The 11697-nt window shown below is 51.5% G+C and overlaps 2 protein-coding genes across 2 annotated transcripts; one reads left to right on the forward strand and one right to left on the reverse strand.

Moving 5' to 3' along the window:
* Positions 1-606: 606 nt before the first annotated feature.
* THAP11 (THAP domain containing 11) lies at positions 607-2515 on the reverse strand. Its single transcript, XM_010979269.3, has one exon. The coding sequence runs from the start codon at positions 2248-2250 to the stop codon at positions 1315-1317; it is 936 nt and encodes a 311-aa protein (XP_010977571.3). The 5' UTR covers positions 2251-2515; the 3' UTR covers positions 607-1314.
* A 3533-nt stretch (positions 2516-6048) lies between these two features.
* CENPT (centromere protein T) lies at positions 6049-11645 on the forward strand. Its single transcript, XM_010979273.3, has 13 exons — positions 6049-6233; positions 7275-7365; positions 7504-7591; positions 7700-7796; positions 7920-8056; positions 8173-8209; positions 8424-8572; positions 9205-9405; positions 9707-10033; positions 10280-10370; positions 10964-11140; positions 11229-11333; positions 11415-11645. The coding sequence occupies exons 1-13, from the start codon at positions 6121-6123 to the stop codon at positions 11536-11538; spliced, it is 1737 nt and encodes a 578-aa protein (XP_010977575.1). The 5' UTR covers positions 6049-6120; the 3' UTR covers positions 11539-11645.
* Positions 11646-11697: the final 52 nt, after the last annotated feature.

Here is an 11697-nt window from a genome sequence, read left to right on the forward strand (position 1 = left end):
CAATATCCAATCTAAAAAATGTTAACAGTCAAGAAAATGAGTCAAGTGGTCACACATCCCAACTCCTATTCTTAAAGTCCTCTATAGACCCACCTCCTTCACAAATGAAAGTGTACCAAAGTCAAAGTCTATGGCTGGTTCCAGCTCTGGTCTTCACTGATTTAAGTAACTGCATACCCATGTGTGCCAGACACTGTAGTACGCTAAGGGATATAAAATGGTGAGCAAAATTTTCAACTCGAACTGAAAATTCACGAGGAATTCAAAACGCTCAGAGAAATGGGTTGCCACAATTCAATTTAGTTCTCAGTTGCTCCTTCTCCCAGTTGAAAGGACACAGGGAGCTAACCCATTGACAAACCAGGACCATCTGGTACAAGCTGCAAACTCTTTGGGGTGAGGTGGCCCAGGAACTCTGTGAAGGCATTATGAGGCTAGGGTCCATCTGCTTAGGGCCCCTTTATGGAGAAACCTGGTCACTGAAGCATCAGCCTAGTCCTTGAGACTTAAAGCAGAGAAGGTAGAAATCTATGGGGAAGCCCATCCCCTCTATGTTTCAGGGATCATTAGCTGAGTCCTTACAAAAATAAAATGGCGAAACCCAAATAAAAACCTTACTTTCTGTTTAATTCGTTTTGCCAAACAAACACAGTGAAAACTTTAGTTTGACTAATTGTACAGAAAATAGAATTTGTAACCAGTAGCAAACATAACAGGATAGACCTAAGTCCCTGGCAAGCTGGATCTCCATCAACAGGTCACCTAGATCCCTTTGTAGATGACCTCCTGGGAAGGAAGTCCTAGGAAGCAGAGGCACAGATCTGCCAGTCCCCATCAAAATCACAGGCTGCATCTGGGAAGGGAAAGCACAAAAAGTGGGAGAACTGATGTTACTTGATCTCTTGTCACTACATAGAAGAGTTGTCTCTGATTGCTGGCCAAACTCAAGGTGTTGTCTTCCCAACCCATAGTCCTTGGGCATTCCGTCTGCATCCCAAGTGGGTAAGTTCAGTGGTTCTGAAGCCCCTGCTTAACCAGAACCTGCAACATAAACTGGGGGTGAAGGGGGGGAGGGGGTTGACAAAGTCATAATTGCTGGTGTCACCAGTGCAGTCTGAGGTCCCCGACTTCAGGACCTTGCTTCAGGAGGAAACAAGAGAGGGTGCCAGGTCCCCAGCAAAAGATTCCAGCTGCCCTAAGCCTCAGTACTGACAACCAGTGCCCCAGGACTAGGTGGGTGTTCAACAACCGTGGCCTGAGGTCCCCCTAAGCTGGCAGGGGTCCGGGAGTCCCAAAGGCCGAAGAGAGACCGGTTCACATTCCGTGTTTCTTGCGGATGACAGCCATTGCCAGCAGCCGATCCTTCTCCCGGAGTTCTTCGCGCAGCTTGGCCTCGGTGAGACGCAGGTGACGGATGCTGCCCTTCATCTCCTTCATCTTTACCTCCATCAGCGCCAGGATGTCCCGCTGCTCGTTCAGCTTGCGCAGGAGCTCCTCCTCCGTGGTGCCTGACGACAACGAGTAGGAGTGATCGGAGCCAGTATCAGGGAAGCCCTCTTCCCCCACCACCACCAACTGGGGGCCCATAGGGCACTCGGCGGCCTCCAGGCCTGCTGTAGCAGCCTCTAGCTCCGACGCAGCGGCTGCAGCGGCTGCGCCCTCTGCGGCTGCGAACTCGACTTGCACCGTCAGGTCGATGGGCTTCACGTCTTCTCCCGTGGGAGTGGTGGGCGCCGGCTGCACGGATCCTGGAGCCTGGCTGCTGTCTACAGCGGCCTGAAGGGTGAGGAGTACAGCCGCTGAGGCAGACACCAGGTTCGGCTGCAGCTGGGCGGTCTGGGCAGTGGAGGCGGACGGCGACGGCTGCTGCTGCTGCTGCTGCTGCTGCTGCTGCTGCTGTTGTTGTTGCTGCTGCTGCTGTTGTTGCTGCAGCTGCTGCTGCCTGCGGCGTGCGGCTGCGGCCCCCGCGGGTCTGCGTGCTACTTTGCGCTCGTTGACGCCGCGCAGCGGGAAGATGGTGGGGACGCGCACCGTGTAGGTTTTGCGACCGCCCTGGAAGTGGACGCTGCAGAGACGGTGGCCCGTGGTGGGCTGGAAGGTGGAGAAACACCCACTGACGCCGGCACGGGACACATTCTTGAGCCAAAGGCGCCGTAGCTCAGCGTCCTTGGGAAACGTGTAGAAGTGCAACGCCTTATCCCGGTGAGAGTTGTTGTAGCAGCCCGGCACGCAGCACGTAAAGCCAGGCATGGCTGCGCCGCGCGGCCCGGCCCGGCCCACCGGCCTCTTGAGCCCTTCGACGGCCCGGTCCTTCTGCCGCCGCCCGCCCCTCGACGGGCGGCGCCGCGCGAGGCCTTGGGCGGCCTCTCACTACTGCCGCCCGGCGCACCGGGCCTGGCCCAGCGCCCCGTGCCCAGAATACGCCTCCAGCCGGCCCGCGCCGCACCGCGCCGCCCGCCCAGCCGCCCGCCTGCGCTCCGGAGTGGGCCCCGGGGACGCCGCGAAGGACCGCCTGGGAAGGAGGACTACGCCCCCCACAATGCACCGCGCCAGAAGCAGCTCACTTCCGGAGCGAGGGCGTGCTTATTCCGGCCACTTTGCTGGGCTCCGCGACAGCCCACGCAGAGCGGATTCTTCCCCTGCCCGGTTCATCCTCGGCGGACTACAGAGGCGTATTCATTTGGATTGCTGTCACTTGGAGCGCCCTTCTCAAAGACCCGGAATCCTGATGGGGGTCGGCGACGCGCGACTCTCCAGTGCGCAAGCGCCCTAGGCATAGGCCTACAGAAACTACAAATCCCGAAATGCCTTGCGCTAAACTTGGCGGCTGTGGCCTGGAGCGCCGCCTAAGGGAAAGGTCGGATTACAGGATTCGGGCGAGGTTGCTCTGCACGCCGGAAGCGGTCCCCGACCCAGAGCGGGCGACTCCGCGGCATTCCTGTGGGGGAGGGGGGACACAGGAGCCCCTTTGTCTGCGTTGGGGACTCTCACCCGACTCAGCTGCTTCTTGCGTTGACTCACTTATTGACCTAAACATAGTCATCAGTAGGCGCCTACTGTGCCGGGAAACGCAGTGCAGGGAGTTGGGAACCTCGCAGGAGCCAGACCGACCCGGCCTGACTACCTAGAGGGGTGAGGATCCCACTTTTGGATAATAGCTGTGAATGCATGCGAATGGATGTAAATCACAGAAATTAACGCTCCAAAGGAATGAACGAGACAGGGGAAAATGAGAGGCGGAGACCCAGGAAGAAAAAACTACAAAAAGCTTAGGTAGGAAGGAGTAGGTTCTTGCCTTGGGAACCAGCCCGTAAGGCCCTGAGGCAGGAGAGAGCCAGGCTCCGTCCTTAAAGAGCCTAAAGGGTAGCCAGGGTAGCAGAAGCAAAGATAACAAAATGGGCCAATTTAAAAGATTTATGATTTTATTCTGCAGGCGACTGGGAATTGTTGGAAGGATCTTCAGAGGATGGACAGGGTTTGTATTTTAACAAGACACCTCTCCACTCCCTCGACTTCGATGGGGAAAGTGCCCTAAAGGGGAAAAGAGGCACTCGTCCAGGAGAGTAACCTGTAGGCCTTCTTCACCCTTTTTCCTGTCTTTCATTTTTTTCTCTCCTAATTACAGACCACAGGTATGAATCCGAAGCCTAGTACATATTATTTCTAATTATTTGGTATAAAAACGAAATAGATAGGGCTTTTTAAAAGATTGTGAAAGAGGGGGGAGTTATAACTCAGTGGTAGAGCGCATGCTTAGCATGCATCATGAGGCCCTGGATTCGATCCCCAGTACTTCCATTAAAATCAATAAATAAACCTAATTACCTCCCCCCTAAAAATAAAACAAAAGATTGTGAAAGAAAATAATGTCCCTTCAAGTTAACTGTTACTTTTCTTTCTTTCTTTTCAGTTTGTTGTTCTTTACTGTAAATGGATCCATACTTAAAATATTTTAGAAACATTCGGGACAATGGGGAAAAAACTATTTTTCTGGTCCTAACACCCAAACATTACATTGCATTCCTGTTTTCAACCAATGTGAGCCTTGATTATATGTGTGGATTTCACAGAACCTTTCCTCCTGGCTTCTATGCAGCTGAGCTCCACAGCTTGAACTCCTTCAAATTCAGAAATTCATTTCTAGTATGTGTAGTTCATGGTAAAAGAACCTCCTCACTCCCTCAACTCATATGAACATTCATTTATACAACTGTAAAAACATGAATACACACATTGTTATATGTTTAAATGTTTATAAAATGTTTGCAGAAGAGATAAAATTCAGCAAAAGATCATTGCATCTGTTACGTATTTTCATTGTCCTACAGTTAGTGATATGGTTCTACTCCTAGTCTCAAAACCTACCATACTCAAAAAATACTGGTGAAAGGTCAAATTGACATCATTTCTTTATGTACAGAACATTGACGATTATGCTCTGTAAAACTCTGCCTTCTAGTACATAAATCACTTCTAATCTACTCTTAATCTTCCACACTAAAAAATATCTAGAATACAAATGCATGGCTTTTTCCCCACCCCCACTGCCCTGCCTACCTTCTATCTTGTCACCTCTGGAGAAGGGCAAGAATGTTTGTCACATGTCTCCTTGCTTCCAATCTTGCCTCCCCTACAATCTGTTCTTCACATGGCTGCCAAAGAAAATAACGATTATGTAATGCCTCTGCTTAAATCCCTCCAATGGCCTGTTGCATTTAGGATAATGTCCAAACTCCTTTCCAAAACCTGGGAGACTTCACATGGTGTGGTCCTTGCCAATCTGACTCTTCTCCATCACTTCATGAACCCAGTGAATTTTTAAGACAAGTAGTAAATATAAAGTTTAATCAATTATGCAAACACAGTAAAGCAATCTATGCAAATGTATTAGAATACTGTGCAAAAGTAAGCTGATTCTCAAACTATTTTGGAAAGACTTTTGTGTATTTTCCATATTATCCAGTTCAAGGCATTACAAATAATAAATAAATATATACATACTGCACTTAGGTGGTTGATAGTGACTGTGGAAAGGTGCCTGCAAAGGGCTAGCAAATTAAGTCAGATAACAGAGGTCAACTCTAAATGACAAGGAATATTAGTATGATTTTTTTCTGCAATTCTCTTATTTTAAGAAGCAAGAATCTTATTTTCTGTTTTTTTCCTTGTTTAAAATTTATTTTTTAAAATACATTTTATTTTATTTTGAGGGGTGATTAGATTTGTTTATTTTTAGTGGAGTTACTGGGGATTGAACCCAGAACCTCACGCATACTGAACAGGCACTCTACCACTAAGCTATATCTTCCCCTATTGTTTCTCAACACAAGCACAAATAAGACCATGCCTCTTTCCAGTATCTGATACTTTACACCTGATTTAGGAGCAAGAAAGAGAACTTCACACAATACTCAGAACTCAAGTTCTAATTCGGTTCCCATGAAAATTTGAGAACGAGAGGGAGGAGGCCATCAGTTGGTGAAAATATGATAACGGAGTCTCCAGCACTAACAACTTTTGTGAGCCCGAATTCATCTCAAAACTGCGCATGTTTGGAGATCGTAACATCTCTACTGGGTTTCAAACACCCCACTAGCCTCCAAGCCTGCAAACTGATTTCTTGTGATAGATATAGATCCTATAGACACATTGGTTTTCGCAAATGCGTATCTGACGAGGTCACGTACAGACTGCAGTTATTTTTTCGTGGCCTAAATGTGTCTCTCCTCATCTTTGGAGAAAGAGATGGGAGTGAGAGACATTCTAACAATAGTGAGTGCTGTTTACTGATGGACTGGCTTACTATGTGTCAGATCGTGAGTTAAACATTATCTTATTGAATCATTACATCCCCCCACCCGCCCAATTAGGTGGTTATCATCCTCAGTTTACAGATGAGGAAACCGAGGCTTTGACTGGTTGCACATATTTGCCCAGGCTCAAGGTAAGGCTGCTTGCAAAGCCAGTTTGCAATCACACGGTTAGCGCCGAGCGCAGCCGGCAGCAACTGCAATTCCCGTGGGGCTGTGCGGCAGCCTCGCGAGAGTTGGCTTGATTGAGGCGGCTGGAAGGCTGCTGCCGCGGCTAACTCGGCGGTTGGGAGGGCGGACAGCTGAGGCGATGGCGGACAGCTACAGCCTGGACTGCGAGCCTACGACGCGCACGCTACTACGGCGCGTGCTGGATACAGCGGATCCGCTCACTCCGCGGCGACCCCGGAGTGCTCGGACTAGGTGTGTGAGGGCGCTGCCCCAGCACAAGAGCAACCAGAGGAACTGGGAGGTAGAGTCCAGCGCGGAACCTGTTTGGAGAGGGAAACTGACTCTCAGAAAGGAGCAGAGCCCGGGGCTCTGAGAACTGGCTCCTTTCCCTTAGCTGGACTCGGGTCAGCTGTTTGTGTCTCCAGCCTTGGGACTCCAGGCGAATCGAGATCACAGAGCTCAATCATGCTGGCGTCTTTGGGGGTCCGCTTCTGGAGCGAAAGATGGGTGCTCAGAATCTGTTCTCTACGCCAGTTTTCCAGAGTGGGTCCAGGCATCTGCCCTGAATTGCCTCCCAGGCGGTTCCAAGTTGGAAGATGGGAAAGGAGCTGGAGAGCACAGCCTGGGCGGAAGTCAGGAGGCAGGAACTGAAAAGATGCCTTGCGAGGGAGCAGGAAATTTGGCCTGACTTGGTGGGAGTGGCAGTGGGCGAGGGCTCTGATGAGCTCATGGTACAGAGGGTGTGGAATATGGCATCTCCCAGCTTCCTGGGGGCAGTGCAGTTCCTTTATAGACAATGGAAAGCCATTCATTATAGGTTTTAGACCTACGAGTGATGAGGTGGGAGCTGTGCCCTGGGAACATTTATGTGGTTCTGAAGTCTGAGAGGGAATTGGACTAGAGAGACAAGGGCTATAGTGACTCATGTGGAAGTTTCTATCAGACCCTGACAAGTACTTATAAGGTTCAAAAATACTTAAATATCTTTGGATTGTTATTTTAGTGTCTAGAATGAATACTCTTCTAATTGTTCCTCTTGTCTGTGCAGTTAACCTCTACTTCTGATAGTCACCTGTGTGAAGCCTTCCTCAGCCCCTTTCTCTTCCCATACTGTTCGGGCTTCCTTTCACCTACAATTCTGTTGACAGAGCTGGAAACAGGGCTATGGGAGGGGCACGTGGTTCCCAAGTCCCTGTCCCTGAGGGTAAAGGATTTCAGCTAAGATTCTTGATGAAAACACATCTCTAGTTCCTCCTCCCCACATAATTCTCAGAGTTGCTGGTCTTTACACAGTGCCCAGAGAGCCCTACTTGAAACACCTTCCTCTAAGAAGCTGAGGAGCCAAACAAAGATGACTGCCAGGCGTCGTTCTCATAAAGCCAGGGTAAGTGCCCCACCCACTGACCACTAGAAAGCTCTGGTTGCCTTCAGGGAGCTCTTGAATTCTAGCTTTGCTCTGGACCCCACCTTGAGGGACTCAAGGCAAAGGAACAGACTGATTGCTTGGTGCTGTTACCCAAAGTCTATTGACAGATTGGCCCATATTCAAGCTGATGGACACCTGGAGGAACAGACACCCCGGACTCTGCTGAAGAACATCTTATTAACTGGTGAGTGAGCACTGGCCTGCAGGTCAGAACCAGGTACCAATCCTATGGTATCCCTCATTTAGGGCAGCCTGCCCTGCCAGCCGCATCTTCTCCTTGCTATTTATGCAGCCCCGGAATCTTCCATCGTGTTGCCAGAATCAGTGGTGAAGCCAGTGCCAGCACCACAGGTGGTCCAGACTTCCAGACGGGAAAGCAGTCGGGGCAGGTGCACAGTGAATTCCCCCCTTGGACTGGGCTGTTGGGGAGCTCTGGTCAGGGAGCCTTTTGGGGGCCCCAAGAGCCAGAATTGGGTGTCCTGGCCTGTCTGAGATAAGCTCCATTCTTGTAGCCTGGAGCTGCAACTTCCTGAAGTTGAACCCTCAACAACTCTGGCTCCAGGTCTGCTGGCTCCTGGCAGAAGGAAGCAGAGGCTGAGGTTGTCAGTGTTTCAGCAAGGAATGGACCAGGGGCTGCCTCTCTCTCAAGGTGAGGTCCTGGACAACACCTGTGGTCACTCTTTCTCCTGTCCTCTTGGAGAGGCTGAGGAGGCCTGAGAGAGGCCTGGGTAACTTATTATGGTTTCTTTTTATATCCTCTTGCAGAGCCTTATGGGAATGCTGATGCCTCTTCCATCACCAGGTGCTGTTGCCGGTTCTAGTGGTTGGTGGAGGAAAGTCTTGGGGAAGAAGGTGCTGACTAGAATGGAATCTGGCCATACTGCTCCATGCTTACTTCATGGCAGCTGTGTTATAAGAGATGAGAGCACCAGAACATTTGGGGGAATCCTAGGCTGGGGGAGGAGGATTGGGCCTCAGGAACCTAACTTTCCTTTGTGCCTTGTCCCTCCCACCAGCTCCCTCAACCTGACCTTTGCCACACCTCTCCAGCCACAGTCAGTAAAGAGACCTGGTTTGGCCCGCAGACCTCCTACCCGCCGAGCTGTAGATGTGGGTACATTTTTGCAGGATATACAAGATACTTCCCTGGCCTTGGCTCCTCCAGGTAAAGTTGAGATTTCTCTTCTTCTGGCCTGTGGAGAAAGCTCTCCCCCAACAAGAGATAGGAGATGCTGCTGAGTCCAGGGTTGTTCTTCTCTCCTTCAGGTCAAAGATAGTGAGCAAGCCTGGCCAGTAGGTCTATGAGGAGTTTCTGCTTTCTTTCCACAAGTTGCCTCTTGTCTTGCTGGGGCCCAGTCTTAGTCTTCCAGTATGTTCCAGGACCTCATATCCTTGAAGAGCTATGGGGCTGAGGGTAGGAAAGGGGTGTGGTATGGTGATTGGAGCTTATTGGGAGGTTGAAAGCGGCTGGTCAGTCAGAGCTGACCTGGGAGCCTGATTCCAGAAGACAAGTCAAGTTCACCAGAGTAAGAGAAGGGTTTCAGGCCCAGAGAGTGGAGAGTACAGCCATGGGTGAGCAGTTTGGGTGGAGCAAGCTGTAGAGCCTGGGAATGCCAGGCTAAGGAGCAGGAAGGTAAGCAAGGAGAGCTGTGGAAGGGAGATTAGTCTCAGAGCACTAGGTAGTCTTTCTGAAGGTCACTCAGGCAAACTTGTGGGCCCACTACGCAGGCCCTAGTGACTGGGTAGCAGCAGGTGGGCCTGCAAAACACTGAATGCCAACTGGCCCTTGATCTCCAGGTGACAGCCTCAGAACCCCTGTTACCACTCTGCCAACGGACACAGTGTTGGAGGACACACAGCCCTTCTCCCAGCCCTTGCTTGGCCGTTCCCCCAGTGTGCAACACTCCCTGCCTTGCCCCTCTCACTCTGGGGCTAAAGATGTGGAGAGGGCTGTCGGTCACAGGACATGGAGCAGTGGGCCTAGGCTGCAGAACAGTGGTGAGTTTGTGGGGCATGTGGCCTCGATCCAAACCTAGCATGAGCAAGAATTGGTGGTTTTTTCCTCCTCAGGCCCATCTGTGTGCCCCCTCCCCACTGGGTACCTGGCTATTGATCCCACCTCCATCCAAGAGCAGAGTCAATGTTGGACCAGGAGACTCCAAACCAGCACCCTGGGGCTGCCTCTGACCTTTTCTCCTTGATGGGCTAGACTAGGTTTTACTACTCCATCTTTACCTTTCTTAGAGCTACAGCCCTGGCCTACTGCCTCTCTAGCCCGTGTTCTCTCCCCTTGATTTAGGTCCTGGGAAGCCAGCCCAGCTTATGGCAGGAAAGGTGGAGGAGGTTGGTGCTCTTGCTCTGGGCTTTCCAAACACCAGCAGTAATATCTCTGGAGAAGATGGAGTAGAGCCCTTACAGAATGGAGTTGGTGAGGAGGCAGAGGGAAGGATGAAAGAAGGCTTGAGCATGAGGGGAGTGGAGGAGGCAACAGGAGCACAAGGATCTGCCAGAGCAGAAGAGCCTGAAGAACACACAGAGGTGACAGAAGCAGAGGGGTCCCAGGGGGCCATTGAGGCCAAGGAGCCAGAAGGATCTTCAGGGGATGAAGATACCCCTGGCAGGACAGGTAAGGGGCCCAGTGCAGGGATCAGGGAGTGGGTGGGTGACAGCTATGTCCCTGACCTTGGAGGAGCGGATTACCTGGCTTGTGTTTCTAGGCACAGGTAGTTTTGGGCCAAGGAAACTGAATGATCCCTTGCTTGGCCAGAGCTAGATGAGGCCCTTGAAGAACAGGACAGGGAGGCTGTGGGCCTTCAAGGTTGGGTGAGATGGTCAGGCCTGAGCCTTCTATATCCCTGCCCTTCCCCTGCAGCAAGTCCAGAGTTGGCCTCCAGCACCCCAGAGTTCCTTCGGGCCAGACGACTTCAGTTTCCTGAGCCAGCTCCACCGCCTAGCACTGCAGTGTAAGATCCTACAACCCTCTTCCACATGGGCCTCTTGGGAAGGGGCTAGGAACTGAGGTTGGCACTGGCACCATAGGGTTATCATTCTTCCTGTAGGTATACAGATGATTACTCAGCAGAGCACCCTGAGGTGGGCTGGGTGGGGCTCACCGAGATCACGTATGTCATCCTGGTGTCTGTTTGCAGGGGCTTAGAGGAGCCTGGGTAGGAGAAAATGCCTAGGCTAGTGTGTAGTCACAGAATATCTCCTGGAGAAGGAGTAATAAAACCAGACAGGCAGCAATGGGCTGAGGGAGGGAATGTCTATGCCAAAGCCTGGGGATCATGAGCCTGAGCAAGTACTGGTTTGTATGATGAGGCTAGACTAGAGCATTGTGTCCAGTCCGTGGAGGATCAGGGCCCCAGGGAAACACCAGGCTTCTACATGGCTCCCTGTCCCCACTGCCCCCAAGAAATGGTTATTTCAGCTATTGGTCCAGGCTGGCCAAGAAACACAAGGGCCCCAATCTTGGCAGGAGTCAGCAAGACTTATCTTTGATTAAGGGCATTTTCAGGTAGCAATTCAGCTACTTCTGTTCACTCCTTGCCCCCAGCTTAACTTCTGAGCCTCCGGAGACTCTGTCAGCCAGGCTTCCTCCCAGAACTCGAATCCCTGGCCCCAGGCCCCGTCAAGATCCCTACAAGACCGGACTGAACCACTATGCAAAACTCTTTAGCTTCTATGCTAAAATGCCCATGGAGAAGAAGTCTCTTGAGATGGTGGAGAAGTGGTGAGTCCTGGACACTTGGAGTTGGGGGAGAAGCCCCTCAGATCATGAACAGTCTGTTTAGTCTGTTCTACCCCAACCTTCTTGGCAGCCTCGACAAGTACTTTCAGCATCTTTGTGATGACCTGGAGGTATTTGCTGCTCATGCTGGCCGCAAGACTGTGAGGCCAGAGGACCTGGAGCTGCTGATGCGAAGGTAAGTGGGCGGAAGCAGGGAGGTGCTGGGTGTGGGAGTTCTGGCCCTGATTCTGTCGTTCTCTATCCTCCTCTGCTGCAGGCAGGGTCTGGTCACTGACCAAGTCTCCCTGCACGTGCTTGTGGAGCGGCACCTGCCCCTGGAGTACCGGCAGCTGCTCATCCCTTGTGCATTCAGTGGCAACTCTGTCTTCCCTGCCCAGTAGTGGCCAGGTCTCAACACTTGCCCTCTCCCCACCTGGGGCCCTTTGGCCCCACATACACTTCCAAGTTTCCTCCCTGTCCCCCAGCATCAATAAAGTGTCACAAACAATATGCTGTGTTTTGGTACATGTCCTGGGACCAGCTAGGCAGGGACCAACCCC

This window comes from Camelus dromedarius, chromosome 9 (genome assembly GCF_036321535.1).
Source record: "Camelus dromedarius isolate mCamDro1 chromosome 9, mCamDro1.pat, whole genome shotgun sequence".
NCBI classification, from domain to species: domain Eukaryota; kingdom Metazoa; phylum Chordata; class Mammalia; order Artiodactyla; family Camelidae; genus Camelus; species Camelus dromedarius.

Excerpts from the sequence above, each read along its gene's own strand:
- THAP11 (XM_010979269.3), bottom strand. The coding sequence starts at position 2,250 with ATGCCTGGCTTTACGTGCTGCGTGCCGGGCTGCTACAACAACTCTCAC.
- CENPT (XM_010979273.3), top strand. The coding sequence starts at position 6,121 with ATGGCGGACAGCTACAGCCTGGACTGCGAGCCTACGACGCGCACGCTA. Across the intron at positions 8,057-8,172 it reads GGGGCTGCCTCTCTCTCAAG|AGCCTTATGGGAATGCTGAT; the intron begins GTGAGGTCCTGG and ends ATCCTCTTGCAG. Across the intron at positions 9,406-9,706 it reads GCCTAGGCTGCAGAACAGTG|GTCCTGGGAAGCCAGCCCAG; the intron begins GTGAGTTTGTGG and ends CCCTTGATTTAG.